General features: G+C 50.9%; 5 protein-coding genes across 5 annotated transcripts; 3 read left to right on the plus strand and 2 right to left on the minus strand.

Annotated features, from left to right (window-relative positions):
• Window positions 1-1375: 1375 nt before the first annotated feature.
• On the plus strand, window positions 1376-6694 carry N7484_006888 (DNA topoisomerase 2; the record flags this gene model as incomplete). The annotated part of the gene is given in 4 exon segments (XM_057117275.1): window positions 1376-1459; window positions 1518-1829; window positions 1893-4949; window positions 4964-6694. The coding sequence occupies 4 exon segments, from the start codon at window positions 1376-1378 to the stop codon at window positions 6692-6694; spliced, it is 5184 nt and encodes a 1727-aa protein (XP_056970310.1).
• Window positions 6695-7228: 534 nt separating this feature from the next.
• On the minus strand, window positions 7229-9020 carry N7484_006889 (uncharacterized protein; the record flags this gene model as incomplete). Its single annotated transcript, XM_057117276.1, has 4 exons — window positions 7229-8208; window positions 8263-8347; window positions 8405-8520; window positions 8573-9020. 4 exons carry the CDS (start codon window positions 9018-9020, stop codon window positions 7229-7231), a joined length of 1629 nt encoding a protein of 542 aa, XP_056970311.1.
• A 1805-nt stretch (window positions 9021-10825) lies between these two features.
• On the plus strand, window positions 10826-11155 carry N7484_006890 (uncharacterized protein; the record flags this gene model as incomplete). The annotated part of the gene is made up of 3 exons (XM_057117277.1): window positions 10826-10847; window positions 10876-10992; window positions 11046-11155. The coding sequence occupies 3 exons, from the start codon at window positions 10826-10828 to the stop codon at window positions 11153-11155; spliced, it is 249 nt and encodes an 82-aa protein (XP_056970312.1).
• A 1225-nt stretch (window positions 11156-12380) lies between these two features.
• On the minus strand, window positions 12381-13879 carry N7484_006891 (uncharacterized protein; the record flags this gene model as incomplete). The annotated part of the gene is made up of 6 exons (XM_057117278.1): window positions 12381-12848; window positions 12900-13096; window positions 13152-13269; window positions 13380-13411; window positions 13472-13630; window positions 13840-13879. The coding sequence occupies 6 exons, from the start codon at window positions 13877-13879 to the stop codon at window positions 12381-12383; spliced, it is 1014 nt and encodes a 337-aa protein (XP_056970313.1).
• Window positions 13880-14970: 1091 nt separating this feature from the next.
• Window positions 14971-18879, plus strand: N7484_006892 (uncharacterized protein; the record flags this gene model as incomplete). The annotated part of the gene is made up of 3 exons (XM_057117279.1): window positions 14971-15149; window positions 15206-18242; window positions 18289-18879. 3 exons carry the CDS (start codon window positions 14971-14973, stop codon window positions 18877-18879), a joined length of 3807 nt encoding a protein of 1268 aa, XP_056970314.1.

Raw genomic sequence — 18879 nt, forward strand, 5'->3', positions numbered from 1 at the left:
CATGACTGGATTGAAAGGTAAAAGTCTAGAATAAATAAACATAAAATGCAATAAATATCGTGATAATCGACTCAGCTCCCAGAAAGAGAAAGGCAGACATCTGGCCATGTATGGGCTAACGCTCTTATGTTTGGCTAGTACCCCCCTTTATCCAGTGGATCCCGGTCCGTTTTTAGCGCTGGCTGAAATCTCAGGTTTCCTCTTTGAGCATCACTTTGTTCGTCCACAATGCTATCTTTATGAGAAAACTTACAAGATTGACTCTGACGTTTGCCACCGTCAACTAGACCCAGAATGACATCCATGGAACATTTTTAATTTCTTCTTTGGGATAGTTGGGGGCCATGATGTGTGTCCTCGTCGATCTTATCCTGGGGCCCTTTCTGTAAGGACTCCGGGGGCGGGGCTTTTCGAAATTGTCTTCCACTTTATCATAGAAGAATTCTCCTTGGATCAGTACGGATACTTATCTACAATGTCCCTGTTCAAGCTTAGGTCGGGGGCTGGATGAATCTACACGCTGACTATTAAATACATAACCGCCCAGGAGTCTCAACAGCGTCTATGTAGGGTTCAGACATAGTCTCAAGCTGATCATACGCCCAGACAGATCTCGTGTTTATAGATGCAGCCTTGATCTTTTCTCATGAGTAAGGGTTGTATTCCAAGTCACTTCCAAGGTTCTCTCCTTATCTCTGAGTTAAGTTTTGCTAAGAACTATATATGCGAGTTGGGTTTCACCATTATTTAGGCATATTACTCGCCTCTTGATGGTGCAAGAATGCATTATGTACAATCATGTCTGATGATAAAGAGATGTGAGGTGAAGCGATGAGTGAGCTAGACCACTCTTTAGCCGCTAGATATTTATAGTGTTAAGAGGCGTACTCTACTCTAAATCCATAATCACTATGGAATCAATTTTTACCATTATTCGATATACAAGTTGAGCTTGAAGCGGAGCTTAAAGCATAATTCTCATGCGAGACTGAATAGTTACAGTATGTGCTGACTAGACGCAGTGTAGTGAGAGCAATTCACGGTCGCAAGCCGTGACCCGCACGCATCGCGCTTTTGACCCGTTTGTTTAGAAATTACCGCATTGGGCTGCAGACTGTAGGCGGTGAGGAAGAACATTGATCCATGTGGCCAAAGCATCTCACCGCCCGATGTTTGGGTAGGCGCGTTTCACTTTTTGCGAGGAAAACAGCGCATCCCCCCCCCTCTTCTCTCATTTCTTCTATCCTAGCTTGGGCATGCCGGGCTCATCTTTTCTCAGCGCGTAGCTATCTCCCATTCAACACCACTGACCTTCACACTCGTTTGTATCGCGGCTTAAAGCCCGATTGTTCCTTATTCCATTCTGATCCTCACCATGGACGATTCGATCATGGATGATTCGGTCTTCGACATTGACAGCGACGGGGGCAGCTCTGACTTTGTTCCAGAAGTCGCACCAGTAAGCTTTCCTGGTGTATGATTTCATCAACCTCTACTAACCCGAGTGTCTGCTATAGAAGGCGAAGGCCGCTCCGAAGAAGGCGCCTGTTAAATCCGCGCCCAAGAAGACAACCCAGACTACTCTGAAGGCTAAGCCTGCTGCCAAGGCTGCCCCGAAGAAGAAGGCTAAGGCCGACAGTGAGGATGAGATATCCGATGTTCAAATGTCCGATGACGATTCACTCTCTCAAACCCCTCCCAAGGCCAAGAAGGCTGCCGCTCCAAAGAGAGCACCCTCGAAGCCTCTTGCGGATGTGGAAAATGAGTCTTTTGGCGGAGATGCCCCCTCCGATTCCAAGAACGGCAATGCGTCAGAGAAGTACCAGAAAGTGAGTGGCATTACAGAAATGAGGTATCAAAATCTTGATTGCTAACCTGCACAAACTCCATAGCTAACACAACTCGAACACATCATCAAACGTCCCGACACATACATTGGATCGATTGAAGCCACCACACAGAACATGTGGGTTTACAATTCCACGACCGAGTTGATGGAGAACCGCGCAGTCACTTTTGTCCCTGGTCTTTACAAGATTTTTGACGAGATCATTGTCAATGCTGCCGATAACAAACATAACGACAAGAACATGAATGAGATTCGTGTGACTATCAATCGCGAAGAGGGTGAGATCAGTGTGTGGAACAACGGTCGTGGTATCCCCATCGAGATCCACGCCAAGGAAGGAATTTATGTCCCCGAACTTATTTTCGGTCATCTTCTCACCTCGTCCAATTATGATGATACCCAAGAGAAGGTGACTGGTGGTCGCAATGGATTTGGTGCCAAGCTCTGTAACGTATTCTCTAACGAATTTTCTCTTGAAACCCAAGATTCACGTCAGAAGAAGAAGTACAAGCAAGTCTGGACAGCAAATATGTCCAAGGTTGCCAAAGCAAAGATCACGGATGCCAAAGGTGACGACTACACCAAGGTTACCTTCAAGCCTGACTTTGCCAGATTTGGCATGACTGGAATTGATGATGACTTTGAGGCTCTGGTGAAGCGTCGCGTCTATGATTTGGCGGGTACATCCGGCGTCGCTGTCAAGCTTAATGGCACGCGCGTTCCCATCCGGAATTTCAAGCAGTATATGCAGATGTACACCAAGGCAATTCGCTTGGACCGTGGTGATGATGGCCCGCCCGCCAAAGACGAAATCATTACCTGCAGCCCTGACCCACGCTGGGAGATTGGTTTTGCTGTCTCCGACGGTGATTTCCAACAGGTTTCATTTGTAAACTCCATTGCGACCACGTCTGGTGGATCTCACGTGAACTACATCACCGATCAGATCTGTAACAAGCTGGCGGATGCCGTCAAGAAAAAGAACAAGACCGGTGCCACACTGAAGACTGCTCAAATTCGGAGTCACATCTTCATCTTCGTCAATGCTCAGATTGTCAACCCGGCCTTCACATCCCAGACCAAGGAGCAATTGACTACGAAGACTAGCCAGTTTGGTAGCAAGTGTGTCTTGGAGGAGGATTTCTATAAGAAAGTCCTCAAGACCGAGGTCATGACCAACATTTTGCATTTTGCCGCCCAAAAGGCAGATCAAATCCTGAAGAAGGGTGACAGTGGCCGTCGCTCCCGCATGACCAACCCTAAACTAGTTGAGGCTAACAAAGCGGGCACTAAAGATGGTCACCACTGTACGCTTATTTTGACGGAAGGTGACTCCGCCAAGGGTTTGGCAATGGCTGGACGTGCGGTTGTTGGCCCGGACCTATTTGGTGTCTTTCCCCTGCGTGGAAAGCTTCTCAATGTTCGCGATGCGTCTTTTGACCAGATTTCAAAGAACGCGGAAATCCAAAACATTAAGAATTTCATTGGATTACAACACAAGAAAGAGTATACTGAGACCAAGGGTCTTCGTTACGGTCATTTGATGATCATGACCGATCAGGATCATGACGGTAGTCACATCAAGGGACTGCTCATCAACTTCCTTCAGGCGCAATTCCCTAGTTTGCTCAAGATCCCCGAGTTCCTGATTGAGTTCATTACGCCTATCATCAAGGTCTGGAAGGGTGACCCGAAGAACCCTACCAAGTCGAGGGCGTTTTTCACCATGCCTGAGTATGAAGCCTGGCTGGAGACCCACAAAGGCGAGCGTGGTTGGGAACATAAGTACTACAAGGGTCTGGGTACCAGCTCCACGGAGGATGCCCAGGTTTACTTTCGAGACCTTGATCGTCACTTAAAGGAGTTCCACACTATGCAGGATCATGAGGCAGAACTCATTGACCTGGCTTTCTCGAAAAAGAAGGCAGACGAGCGAAAGGAATGGCTGCGTCAGTACAAGCCTGGTACCTTCCTGGATCATTCCATGGCCAAGATCTCCTACACCGACTTCATCAACAAGGAGCTCATTCTTTTCAGTATGGCGGACAACCAGCGGTCCATTCCCTCGGTGGTCGATGGTCTGAAGCCCGGTCAGCGAAAGGTGCTTTATGCCTGTTTCCGCCGTAACTTGAAGAAGGATATGAAGGTTGTGGAACTGGCTGGTCTCGTTTCAGGAATGACTGCCTACCAGCACGGTGAAACCTCACTCCAGCAAACTATTGTTGGTTTGGCTCAGACTTTCGTTGGCTCGAACAATATCAACTGTCTCGAGCCCAGTGGAAACTTCGGTAGTCGACTCCAAGGTGGTAGCGATTGTGCTAGCGCTCGTTACATTTACACTCGCCTCTCACCTTTTGCACGCAAGGTTTTCAACCAGGCTGACGAGCCCCTCCTGACATACAACATGGATGATGGCAAGAAGATTGAACCCGAGGTCTACATGCCGGTTGTCCCCATGGTTTTGATCAACGGTGCCGATGGTATTGGAACCGGTTGGAGTTCTTCTATCCCCAACTACAATCCCGAGGACATTGTGAGAAACCTTAAAGCCTTGATGGATGGTCAGCCCACCGAGCCCATGCAGCCCTGGTTCCGTGGCTTTACCGGCGAGGTTGTCTCCATGGGTGGAGACCGTTTCAAGTTCAGTGGAATTATCAAGGAGACCGGAGACAAGGAGGTTGAAATCACCGAATTGCCCATCCGCACCTGGACCCAAGACTTTAAGGACAAGTTGGAGGAAATCATTAAGGCTGACAAGGCGCCTTCCTTCATCAAGGACTACAAGGATTACAACACCCACAGCAAGGTCCATTTCATTATTCAGCTGGATGAGAAGAATATGAAGACAGCCCTATCCGATGGCCTTGAGGAGAAATTCAAGCTCACTAAAACCATCGGTACCACTAACATGGTTGCATTCGATCCGGAAGGCCGCATCACCAAGTATGCCACTGTTGATGATATTCTCAAGGAGTTCTTCCACATCCGTCTCAAGTACTATGAGAAGCGTAAGCAGCACCAGCTGTCAGAGCTTCAACGGGAATTGGAGAAGCTGAGCAACCAGGCCCGCTTCGTGCAGATGATCATCGATGGAAAGCTGGTCATCTCTAAAAGAAGAAGGCAATCCTCATCGCCGAGTTGAAAGAGAAGGGCTTCAAGCCGTTCCCAAAGGTGGTTGATGCCGCCAAGATGGGCGAGGAGGAAGAAGTTGTAGAAGAGGGCGAGGAATCCGAGGACGCTGAGGTGGAAACACTGTCAAGCGCCTATGATTATCTCCTTGGCATGTCCATGTGGTCGCTGACCCAGGAGCGTGTCGAGAAGCTCCGCCGCCAGATTGGCGACCGTGAGACCGAGATCGATCTTTTGATCAAACTCTCCAAGGAGGACATTTGGCGCAAGGATCTGGATGACTTCATTGCTGAGTGGCGCTTCCAGCTCGAAGATGAAGATCGCCGTGCGCGCAAGGCATTGGGCGCAGGTCGCCGTGCTTCTTCAAAGCTAATGACTGGCGGAGGTCGTGCTCCCGCTTCTCGCAAGCGTAAGGTTGCAAACGGCGATGATCCGGATGATGAAGACTTTGGGGGACCAAAAACCAAGAAGGCTGCGGCACCCAGGAAGAAAAAAGAGACGGCGCCCAAGACGAATAGTCTCGCTAATTTCCTCAACCAATCATCGAGTAAACCAACTCCCTCATCTGGTGACGGAAACGCCGACTCGGATGATGACTTCGACCTGGAAGTGCTTCCCAAGAAGAGCCGTGCTGCGTCAGCAAAGCCCAAGCCCACGCCACCCAAGGATGAGGATATAGACGTGGATATGGACTTTGAGGAGGCGCTAGCACCCACCACTACCGCTCCGGCTGATGACGATATCTTCAATATCGACAGCGAGCCTGAAGAGGCTCCGAAGCCAAAGCCTGCGGCGAAGCGGGGAGCCAAGGCCAAGCCCGCGGTAGAGGACTCGGATGATGACTTCCTCGAGATTGCAAACGAAGCCCCCAAGCAGACCTCTAGCCGTGCCCGCAAGCCCGTGAAGTATGATGCTCCCAGCGACTCTGAGAGCGATAACGGAGACGACCATCTTGGCGATGTCAGCCTCATGGTGAAGGGCATCGGTGGCGGCGATTCGGATTCTCGACAGCTCTTCTCCGAGCGGTCCCGCGCCGGAAGTAGCGCTAGCATGATGGCGCCTGCTAAGCAGTCCAAGATAAGCGAGTTCGATGCGGACGAGACTGACTACAGCAAACTTATCCCTCAGAATTCACCCCGGCGCTCGCTACTAGTCAAGCCGAAGGATGTTTCTCGCATTGAAGACGACGAAGAGATGGAGGAGGCAGCGGCGGAGGATGAGGAAGAGGAGGAGGCACCGGTCAAGCCTGCTGGCAGGGGCAAGGCTGCCCCCAAGGCCAAGGCTGCTCCTAAGGCGGCCGCAAAGCCTAAAGCCGCTCCCAAGGCCAAAGCCGCTCCTAAGGCTGCAGCTTCTGCCCCCAAGCCGCGTGGTCGTCCCAAGAAGGATGCTGCTGCACCTGCCGCTCAATCCGCCCCACCAGCCTTGTCTCCAGCTGCCAAGGCCTACGCTTCAAAGCAAGCCAAGGCGAAGAAGCAGCCCAAAGATGATTACTCCGAGGATGATATTGATGCCATGGCCAACGACATCTTGGACTCCCCTGCCGGCAAGCTTGATGCTGCCTCGGACGATGATGAACCTCCTGCTCCTCGTCGTGCCGCGGCCAGTCGTCCTTCCCGCCGCACTGCGACCCAAGCCAAGAAGAGTTATGCCATTGATATTGACAGTGACGACAATGATGGCTCGGCTGATGATTTCGAGGACGATGATAGCGAGTAAATTGGTATTATTATCTTTAATTTCTTTTCTTTTCTTTCTCCCGGCGTCAGGGAGCACCGTTGGGATATGTGCTTTCTGTTGTTCAGGCGTCTTATGTCCATCTTTCTTAGTTTTACGCATTCCCTATGGTGACGAGGCAGAGCCGACCATTGTATTGCAAGTCATGTGCGAGTTGAATTCCTTTTACCGTTTATTTCAAGCTACGTAAGGCGTACGCTGTCTTCCAATGGACAGCAAGTTGTTTTGAATAGAATCTTTGAGAATCCCACATTTAGGCTCAATTTGAAATATCATTGTTCACAAAGACTAAGTACTGTATTGCCTCAACAAGCTCCGTGAAATACAGACAACCCAGACTCCTAGATCCCGAACTCCACAGACTCTAACGCCATCTCCTTTAGCCGTGAACCCCATAGATGTGAACGAACAAGCAAGAGGAAACAAAAACAGAAAAGCACGAAAAACAAGCCAGAACTGGAAAGATTCCTGAGCAGGTAAATTGAAGTTACCAGCAGGAGAAGCACACAACCCGGATCACACAGAGACCCGGCGCTTCTTCTCATTTCTTGCCTTTGAGCGTCCCAAGGGGGGACCCCAAACAGGCTGATTCCTAGTCTCGCCTTCGTCATCACTGTCAGGCCTGGCCAGCTTCTCCATATGCAGACGAAGTAAAGCATGGGCCGCCGTAACTTCGTGTGGAAAGCCCAAGTCATTGGGACCACGGCACTTGACCTTAGCAGATCGGCCAGGAACTTCTTTCCCCTTGCCCTTTCCATGCCAAGCCACTCGCCTCGAGCTCGAATCCTGGTATTCCTCATCTTCATAGCTGTCGAAATCGTCGCTGCTAATTGAGGAGGTCATACTCGAAGCCTCATCGCCGCTCAGCGCGTCTATGGTGGTATCTCCCGTTGGCTCGGCGCGATGCCACTTACGAGCCAGCTTATTGAGGCCCGACCCGATATCCGCGAGCGTACCTGGACCTGTTTTCATAGGCATCATACGCTGGCCTCCAGGGCTGATCGATCTTTCTAGAGAGGGAACGCTGGAGCGGGCGATATTCTCGGTTGTACGCGGCAGGTTCACAGGCGTGAAGCTGTTGATGACTGCGCTATGGGGCGAGTGACAGAATGCAGGCTCCGGGGAGGAGTCCCGCGCACTACTGACACTATCAGCGTAGCTGCGGCGAGGCACCTTGGGGTGGATCTGTCGGTATGGGATACGATCAGCAAAAGAGTCATCGTTGCCTGGAGCTGGGGCCGGGGCTGAGTTGCGAGTGATAGTGTTTGACGATCCCCGATCTGGCTCGAGACTACGATAGGCCATAGCAGTCTGAGTGGCACGCTGGATGATGGACTTGTCGAGTTTGATGTTGGGGAAGTCGCGCGCTTTGCCATTGACAGTTGGGACGCAGATGGATGGGAAATCAGTTCCGAAGAGTGGTGTCAAGGCGTGGCGGATCTCCCAGCAGAAAGTGGCTGCTACGGCTTTGGCAGCTTCGTATGGCATCCAGTATCCTAATTGCTTGGTCAGATATGGTTATCAGATGTGACTACTTCAAATGGGCTTACCTTGAGCAGCGAGAGCGCCTCCAGTAATACTGTGGCATATGTCGCGCAGGCCGTCAATGCTCTGCATAACTTTGCCAGGGGCAGTCTGCAGACAACTTGTTAGGGCCATTTATTATGACGAGGATCCTCATGTGTTGTTTACCTTTGTGTAGCCATTGCACCTGAACAGGTGAGTTATGCGGACCAGTCCAATGTTGTAGTCCCACATCACCATCCACTCAACATCGTCGCCGGGGATGGTAAATAGATAATGAAATGCTGGAGAACAATTAGTATTCGCAGTCGAGTCAACGCAAAATTCAAGACATACCATTGAAACTGTCACGTCCGGTCTTCTCGTAGAAGTCTTTCTTTTGGCTGTTGTAGGGAATATGACGGGGATAGTCGGCAATATTGCCTAGTGGGTGAAGCTTGAATTCCCGGTGAATTCGAAGGAGTTCCTCATCACGTTCTTCGCAAGGCGGATAGCGAACTTCACCCTGGGGCTTTCCAGGCTTAAAGATAGCACCATCCTTGGGCGTATTAGTCTTAGACTTGGCCTCATGTCCCGTTTTTGGCACCGCTGGTAAGCGTTGTTTGCAGTCCTGAGAAGGCTGACCCTCTGAGGATGGTTTCAGTAAGTCCAACCGAGCCTGCCGGCGTCGACGGAGCTTGTCCATTTCGTATTCGGTGAGAAGGACATAGGGGGCATCAATAAACCCACGGGGAGGGGGTTTTGCTTCGGGCATTGGATTCAGCAAGTCCTTGATGGACGCCATTGTAAAATCCAAGGATGGAAAGGAAAAAATGTTCGGGCGACTGAGGAAGGTGAAGAGGAATAGACAAAGTCGAGGAGATAGAGAACGAGTTAAGTGGAGGAGTGGAACAAGAGGCGTTTTCCAGAAAACTCAGCGAAGGGAAACAAGACACGCCTTTCAATGGAAGAATCCACGATCAAGCGAGACACTGGTTTGATGTGAGATCATCCCCCTCCACTCTTTGTTTTCCGGAGTTTGTTCTCTTTCATAGGGTGAGTACAGTTGTTTGCCTGCTCATGGCTTTTTCAGAGAAAACCACACGAAATGGGACGTGGGAAACGACAGATGGTGGGTGGATGATGTTTCTATACCCCTCGACCCTCGGGCCCAAGAGAATGGACTGTTGGATAGTGGCCTCACCAATTGAGATCATCGCACGAGGAGCTTTAAAGTCGGACGGCTCGCTCTAGGCCTGTTTGCATCTCGAGCCCATATGTTTCCCATTATTATCTTCGACTCTGGACTGACCGCTATGCAGTGTGCATGCTGTCATCGATTTTCCTTGACGCCCCTGGGGTCCGAAACCTATGTTTTTGAGCTTCGAGGTTTGGTTTCACCGTTGTGAATGTGGGTACCTAAGGGCTGTATACCGCCTCAATAACCTGCTTATGTGGTATTTTGGCCCCTTTCTGGTAGCCATGTGGATATTTTGTGGCGGTGATGAAGTCGATGTATCAGCTTGGATCTTCACTCTCCTCCGGGTCCCAGTATGCATGCAAACAGACTGGTGCGGTCGTCTGCGCCATACACACGAGGTCAAAGACCTTAGGTAAACGACCATGTCCATTCAAAACGACCCCACGCTCATTCTCATCTCGGGAGTACAAGATGCAACGCTTGCACCCGTTTTTTTCCGATCAACCAGCAGCGAGTCTTCGCTGAATAGAGTCTGGTGAGGGGATGGAAGATGCCCCATGTCAGAGCGTTGGTTTCGGCGCCAGTAGAAACGGCAGCCAGGGTGCTGCAGTCACCGGAGATTTTGGGTGATCAGCCGAGCACCAATCACGTCCCGACTTACGTCCAAGTAGCTCGATGAGACCGGTATCAAAGAGGCCTGAGACCAGCGGATGGCTGCAGGGCAATCGATTCCTTGTATGACGGGATGTTGCATGGCTTGTTAGCGAGTCCTTTGGAAATTCTGCAACATCTGGGAATGCGGTGCGGCGTACAGAGATAAACTTCTGACCGGAACAAAGATACCGAGCTTTGGCACAGGAACATATGAAAGGCACTTTGGAATCATCATCTCACAGGAGAAATACGCAATGTGATGGCCGGTGGGGTGAGATGCAAAGGGTACGCCCGTTTCGGACGTGATCGATACTCTAGAGGATGCACGACTAACCACCTATCATTGCGACTGCTTTTTGGGTCTACCATCCTGCGCAAGTCCTTTCCGTGCAACCAGCATCGGCTGAGAAAGCCTAGAGAAGCTTCCGTGCATCCTTCAGTGCAGAAGGAGAGAGTTCGACACGCCGGCAGCGATTAGCCTGAACCCACCTTTTTCTCGTTCATATGTTGGGTTCAGATTGTCTGACCCCAGAATACCACACGGACTTACCTTCCAGGTCGTTTTCCAACATTCCCCCATTGTATTCACTTAGCATGCAGTCAGGATGGTGTTGCAACATGTACAGGGGGGGAAGAAGGGGTTTTTACTCCACGCCGGGAAGCATCTTGCAGCCTACGAGCAGGGCACAGCATACAACGGCATGTTGAATGCAATACACTCTATTATAGTATTGATTCCATACATTCAAAAAAACATGGGCATCAAAGTTGGTCTACGTTGGTGGTATTGACAACACCTCTACAGTCCCAGAACCTGAGATGGCGGCCCAACCAGACAAGTCTGAGACCAAGAAAAAGAGGTCAGGATCCCGATGTCTAAGACACAGCTACGCTGGCTGGATTATTGGGGTTCAAAAGAGCGGTAAGACCGAGCATAGTGTATGTTCCCGTGGAATCTTTATTTTTGGCTTCTAGAAAGGGACTATCTTACTCGGGGTCTCGATTGGGTTGTTGCTCTTCAGGGCTCGAGCCCATCAAAATCATGCTCGAACCCTCGGAGGCATATCGCCATGAGAAACGGTTGATGTCTACGGAGGGGAAAGCATTGGAATGCTTCCATTTCAACTGGTCTTCAAGCGGTTTGACCATGTGTATTGCATTGATCTTCCGATAGGCCAAGCAGCAACCACATAGGACCGGCTTCAGGGACAGACAGTCGAGACTCGACATCGAACAGCTCGGTCCTGACTTTACTGAGGGATCCCTGCAAAGGGCAAATACTAGCTTCATATGCACATAAGCTTTATTGAAATATTGTTGGGATGCTTTATAGACATGCATATGCGCTGGCAAGTTTTCCGATCAGTCTGCACCAAGATCAACCCAAACCCATCAGCTCACAGGTAACAACGATCACCTGGACATACGTGTCGGAATATGCATTGGTTAGTGCTAGACATGACAGTGATTCGAAAAAGGGAACCTGAGGATCGGAGCAAGGATAGCAAGAAGAGAAGACCCGCCCCAGCCCAGCCCGAATCATGATGCGGAGAATGGGGTTTGGGGGAAGCTAGACCGGGATGAAACTCAACGGGTGCACTCGTACGTCGCGGGGGCTATTTGTTACATAACGTTCTCATGTGGGAGCGCGGAGCTGCGTGCGAGGTTATTAGCAGGGTTCAAGAACTACCTAGTTTGTCGAGGTCGAGGCTCCTGTGCATCGTGATCTATGTTGCCCTACCGGGTACAGAGCTGTGCTTCAGTCTTTTGGTTTTAGAGGGTGGGGGCATGCTGTGCCTCTTACATTGTCATGCCACGAAAGTAGGAGACACAGCAGAAGAGCTTAATGATATTACCAAGGGTAACCATGTAACCAAGATGAATCGGATTCGGAGTCAAGACGTTAAATTCGTAAATCATCTTACGACAATTACATTAGAACAATATGAGCCCGAAAGGAAAATAAACAAGGGGTTGAAGAAGAGTGCATAGACATGTAAAAGGTTAAAGATAAATGTAGAAGGCAAATGGGTAAAGGGCGAAGGGGAGAAATTGAAGAACCACAGACGTGAGAATCACTTCTTCGTCTGATCGTTCAACGTAAGTTTTTCGTCATCGACATGGAAGATCGGGGTACTGGGGATCCATAATACATTCCAAATGTACCCGAACAGTAAGAACCCCTCTCATTACCACCAATCTTGCATGCCAAGAATATCGGTGAAGAATCGAAGCCGTTTTCAGATTCTTGTCACCATGGGCTGTTTGGCTAGCATGAGTCACAAGATCCTTAGCGAGACTGGGTTTACATTAAACCGCCAGGAGAGGCTCCCGCTCCGCAGCCTGCGGGGCAGACTCAACTGACTCAACTGACTCCACGACCTGGGCTACCGGCTCAACATTGGGGGCCTCCGGGAAGTCCTCAGTCTTGATTGTGGGCTCGGGAGTGGGCTCGGTCTTCACGGGCGTGGGGACCTTGGTCATCTCAGGGGAGACGGAGCGGCGGCCAATGTACTCCTGGGCCTTGTGGCTGTAGTCACCAACGTACTGCTTCATCAGGCCAGTGGCGTGCGAGGTGCGCTCACCAGCCAGATCCTTCAACTGGTTGGTCTGGGCATTGACAATATCCTGAAGGTTCTGGATCTGCTCGTCAATGATCTCGCGGTTGCTGATGTACACAAGAGGACCAATGTAGGCGGTAGTCACGCCGATCACGGTCAATCCCCAAACCGGGACAAAGCGGATCAGCCAGTAACCGAGGAAGGCGGCGGTGAAAGCCTAAAAAACTGTCAGTTATGCTTCTGTACTGCTAGTGTTGGAGCAACATACCGCAACAGTGTGGGCAACATTCTCAGCAAACAAGATACGCTGGAACTCGATCAAGAAGAAGTCCAACAACTGGGACAGATCCTCAAGCACGGCCTCGTGGGTCTCCTTAGGGATGGTGTAGTATCGGCGGGGGCGGAACGAGCTGGCAATGCCCTTCTTGAGAATGACGTGTCCGGCAATCTCAACAGCGGCGGTCACTATCCATAATTCAGTCCTGGGCGCTCAAAATAGAGGGTCACGCGACCAACTCACCTCCCAACGACATGTACAAGAACTTGAAAGCCCAGCGGAGTAGGGGCAGATAACGGGCGGCAAAGATGAAGCCAATGATGCTGGCATAGGAAACGGCGGTCGCGCGTGGTTGTTCCCACTGTAGATCGGAAAGTCGGTTAATAAAGACGGAAAGAGAATTGGCCGATCCAATTTTGCGAGAAAAAAAATTGAATGAAGAACAGAAGAAAATAGGATAGCGGCACTCACGCTCAAAAGGCTGTACAGCAGGGAGTGATAGTCTGTTGCATAGTATTAGCTTGGTGAGCCTTTTGTCGTGGGTTTTCGAATGGAAGGCATACGAGTCAAAGGCTGGCCATTGTTGGTAGTGGTCGAGGGGATGACCCGGGCATTCTTCAATTCTTGCAGCTCTCCGGAGGTCTTGGAAACCTCGGACTTGACGTTATCGACAATCGGGCCTAAAGAGGGGGCGAAAAAGAAAGCATTAGATGGGCCATGTACTAGAACCCTTAGCACACGACTGCCATTTACCCTTGGCCACGATATCTCGGATATCTAAGTCCAGAGTTCCGGATCAGAGGTTGCAGCAGCAGGGTTTAGAGGAGCGAGGTGTATACTGCAAAGGTAATCATGGTCAGTATCATGGCGTAGTCGGGAGGAGTCGGTTGTCGCGGCCTGATGTTTTTTAAAGGGGGATAACGTACCTTACTGCCTGTGTTGGGGTAGCTCACATCACCAGAATCAGCCATGGCGATAATATCAAAAGTAAAATCACCGGTAAATCGGAAAATGGCTTGTCAAGTTGGGGTGGAAGGATGTAGAAGAGTGAAAGATAAGGGAAACCAGGCGGAATTGTTTTGGTGTGATGCAACCACTGTCATGTGCGCCAAGGTTTCCCTGCCGAGCTAATGATGTCAACCTTTTTCCCTTCATACAATCTGCATCATTCAGATCGACCTGATCTCTTTCTATTTCTACGGAGGTTTGGGAAGCTGTGTCACACTGTAGAAAATGTGTTAAACATTTTATGACTTGCCCTAGTGCTCGAATCCGGTCTCCAGCAGCTAATTCTCCGGCATCTTGGCCGGCATATATCGAGAGCATCTATACTTATGGTTATACCGATATTTCACTCGGCAAGTGCTCATAGACTCATCCCGATCTAAAGCTCAGACCTCAAGCCCCAAATATCGCTCTGGCTTTCTCTCGGATACCGGTACCGGCCTAGCCGATGTCAATGGTGAACCAAGGATGGTGAATCACGGTCGAAAGTGGCGCAATATACTCATCGCCGTATAGTTTTGAATTAGGCCTGCCAGAATTGCTCTGAGCAATAACCTTCGTAAACAAATCAGGAGCTTAGTTAGACATGTTCACATGCACCAGAGTTACAGTAGTGCTACATAGCCTATATAGGGTACCGAGTAAGCAGCGAGGTATTTTAGGCATTTTAGCGTAGAGGCATTGCTCCCCGGAAGGATTAGAATCGTCGTGAAATAGTGACCAAGTACTAACGCCTTCCTGTCTCTGAGTAGCAAATGATAGTGAGCAGAAACATCTCTATGATCACCGATTGCTTGATTTACCAAATGATCTATAATCTCGGGATGAGTATGCACGTGACCTACGCGTTGCCTGATTGGGAGGTCTGTTTTGATCCTCTATTCCATTCCCGAACCACACACAGACACACCAACACACTCACCAATCACTCCAACCTCTTCACTTGGACACCCATGGTTGACCATCACCAATAACCGCCTCTTTGACGACCAACCTTTTCCTTTCGACTGCGCCATCGACTTTTCCCTTAACCCCACCTCGGCGCGTTGTTTACATCATGGCCGCCGCTGGCGCGAGGGCTCAAAAGCCCGTCGGCTCTGCCGCATGGATTGCTGCAGAGAAAGAAAACATGGCGGAACTAGTCGAGCAAGAGATGGAGGAGGTTGAATACCCCGTTCGGCACGAAATGGACTGGCTGAATGAGCATATGGCCGAGATCTTCTCCAAAGGTCAAACGTGAGTTGCGACCAACCTGTGGTGGGCACTCGGCTTGGCGCTAACCCAAGATATAGCAATTTTACGGATATTTTCAAAACACCAGGCAAGATGAGAGGGAAGACACCTCGCACGGCACGCAAGCGGAATGTAGAAGAAAGTCGAGTGGTAATGCTATCCCGATGGGTCCCCAGTGCCGTTGCCGAGCTAATCCATTGTCGACAGCCACTAAGCGAGATATTCACCTCTACTCACAAGCAAAGTGAAAACAGGGCAAGCCCTAGTCCTTTCATTCATCGCGTCATCTCAAGATCTACAGCGGCGACAACGTCTGCATCTCCTCGCCCCAAGGATACAGAGAAGGAGGTGCAGCCCCATCATCAAGCCCTCCGCTCAAACTTGAACTCCTTTCAAACCTATAACACCGACTCGGGCTACCATGGAATGGAAGATTATGATGACGTGGTTTTGCCTGATACACAGCCAAATACTCAGGATTCCACACAGCCGATGGAGGTGGAAGAGCCGACAGTGCTGAGCCCTCAGGTCGATATCCCGATGAGCCATCAAGTGACTGAAGATTCCTTTCACTCTGCGCAGGAGAATGTTCGTTCACGGGGGGAGACTGTGGAGCCTACGAATGTGGACCCAGCTCCCACGCAGGAACGGACTACAACGCCTCCAAAGACGATCTTCAAGGAGCCAGAACAAGAGTTGGAAATGAGCTCAACCCCGACACCCAAGACACAGCCTAAGGCCAAGGAGAGCCTCGGTAAGCAGGGGCAGCAAGAGAAGTCAGCAGATCCGCAAGAATCCCACCCCCAGGCCGAGGCCCCAAAGGAGCCACAGGATGAACCCCTAGACGAGCCGGTACCGCAGGCTCGGTCCTCTCCAGCCAAGACAGTCGCTGCTCCGGTGTCAACAGGGCAGCGCAGCCAGGAACAGGAGGACACAGACCTGGACATGGAAGATGATGCGAAGGAAGACACAGTTCTTGACAGTTTCGATGACATTGGGTCTCCGTCCGACAATTCCACCCCCGAACGCCCATTTGTCCGAAAGAGCAGTCTCAGTTTTGCCTCGCTTCCAGCCCGGGAACCTCTAACCAAGAGCATTGGAGCCTCGCGACTTTCCCGTACCAGCCATATTGATCTCCCTAAGTTAACTAATGCCGGTAGACCCAGTTACCTGGGCAGGCAAACCGGGAGCCACAAAACCACTCAGGTCTCATTGGATGACAATATTCGTAGCTCTGGCTCCATGGATCTTGATGACGAGAAGAATGATGGTGACAGCATGGAAGCGGAAAAGGCTAGCAAAATTCACAGCACAAAATCAACACAGAGTCTCCATGAAAGAATCAGCATGCTCGGAAAGGCTCCGCCATCACGACCAAAGAAGTCAATCGCGGCACCGGCTGTGGGGGCTGCATCTGCTGGTCAGGTCGCTTATCCAGAACTACCTGCCACAAAAATTGAGTCTAGGTCCGAGGCTACTGATCCTAAGGCTCGTGACATTCCGACTTCGGATTCCGCAGCAGCTGATGAGGATGACTGGATTCCTCAACGACCAACTCTCGAAAAGAGCAAGACCGCGGACGTTATGGAGAATGTTCAAACCGATAAAAACCAATCTGCCGGCAAGAAGGACGCAATTTCCAACAAAGAGAAGCATTCTGCTGAGCCGGAACGCCCCAAGTCATCATACTCGATCTTTTCTTCACCTCGCCCTCAAGGTCATCAACAAAGCGCTTCTACGTCGTATATGACCCCAGTGGCTTCCACTACTCCCACTGGGTCACCTCGACGGTACGATGGCCCCATCAGTGCTTCAAAAATCCGATTGCAATCAATCATGAAGAGCGCCAAGGGATTATTTACAAGCACCGGCAGTTCGGTCAGAATTGAACCATCCTCACCCGAGCAGCCTCGTGCTCATCCTAAACAGCGAGCGAGTGCGGAAAGGGTTGACGAGGAAGCTGAGCAACAACCACAGCCTCGTCATTTGGCCAATTCTCCACGACAGGAGGGTCGTCGAACTCGCAGTTCCACCGAAAAGGAGCAGAAGCAGCGGCAGAAGGAATTAGAGGATCGACAAGTTGAAGAATCTCGCCAAGAGAAAGCCCGGGAACAAGAAAGACAGCGCGCTATTCAACTGAAAGCCGCTCAAGATAAATCATCTGTCGAACCGGAAGAGCGGACGAACACACAATCCCACAAGCCCTCGCAGTCATTACGAACACAGAGCCGCGAGCCTGAATCGGCTCCGGAAAGCTCAAGGATTGCCATGTCTCAAGCCAAACAGAACGATCGACGCCCTAAACCAACTCGTGAACCCATGCAAAAGCCCAAGCCGCAACCAGTGTCTGTTCGCGTTGGTAGCACCTTGTCCCGCGCAATTCCAATGCCCACGGCTTCTTCCAATGTTCAAGAAGCGAATGCCCCGGCACCTGCATCGAAGCCGACGACTTTGAAAAAGAAGGCCAGTAACAATTCTCTGCACACCGCTTCTTCCACGAGCAGTTTTAAGAGCTCTGTTTCCAGCCAGACGCAGGCTCAGCGAAAGGCCCAGCTTGCTAGCGAAAGGAAACGGGAGCAAGAGGAAAGAAAGCGAGAACAGGAGGAAAGGAAACGGGAGCAGGAAGAACGTGAGGCTCGTCGGAAAGAGGAACAAAGGCGGGAACAGGAACGCAAGCGGGCTTTGCAGCTCAAGCAGCAGGAAGAAGCTCGCCGACAGGCTGAAAGTCGTGCTGAGGCTGATCGAGAGCGCCGAGAGCAGTCTGCTCAGGAGGATTCCCAAAGAGCAGCGAACAAGCAGGCGATTGAGAAATGGCGGATGGAAAATATGCGGAGACAAGAGCCCGGTGTTCCCAGGCCTGCTTCGCGTTTGGGCTCTCTTCAGCCCTACGGACGATCGATCAATACCCCTGCTTCTAACCCTGCTAAGCCGCCCAAGAGAGTGATGGACGAGGAGGCAGGTCACCGGGCAGCCGTTAGCAAGCCCAGCAACGTACAGCCTTCTGGCGAGGCTAAGCGGGTCAAGACAGATGACGAGCAAGGACAGCCCGTACGGACAATAGGGCGCCCAGTCCGCCCGCCTAGCACCATTCGCAAGGTATGCATTAATTCCAATCCTCCCGTAATGACTCTATGCTAATAAGGAATATGAACAGCCTTCAATCTCAATGTTTGGCCAGTCTGGCATGGGGCATCAGGGAGGATCATCAGTCTTGAAAATTGGTCAGCCTCAAAGACCCGGACCGGGGCACCCGCTGGACATGTCTTCGTTGGCAAATGGCAAGATTCCCTTCGCCGAGCCTAACCGGGCACCTCCACCATCGGCACACAAGCCTGCTCCTAGCTCTGTCCATCGAAACCCTGCTCAGCCCAAGCCCTCCCCCAAGTACCCCAGCGGTGACAGTATACACCTTCCCGAAATTGCCACTGACAGTGAGGACGAGGATGACTCAGACTCGGAGATGTTCCCTGTGCCCAAGTGGGCACAGGCTAAGGAACTGAATGATCTCCTTGTTGAGCAGGATGGAATGGAAGTCGACTCGATCTTCGGACCCATTGCACCCTTCTCTCTGGAAGAAACTTTCAAGGCCGACAAGAAGATTAAGAAATACCGCGACAGAACCAGCAGTGCAAACTGGTCTGGACCAGACGGTCTCACGCAGGAGGAGATTCGCAAAGATGTGGCTGATCGACAAAAGCTACGTCGTAATGGTGGATGGTCCTTTAACGCTTAG

This window comes from Penicillium longicatenatum (genome assembly GCF_028827895.1).
Source record: "Penicillium longicatenatum strain IBT 33135 chromosome Unknown contig_4_segment0_segment0, whole genome shotgun sequence".
Classification (NCBI taxonomy): Eukaryota; Fungi; Ascomycota; class Eurotiomycetes; order Eurotiales; family Aspergillaceae; genus Penicillium; species Penicillium longicatenatum.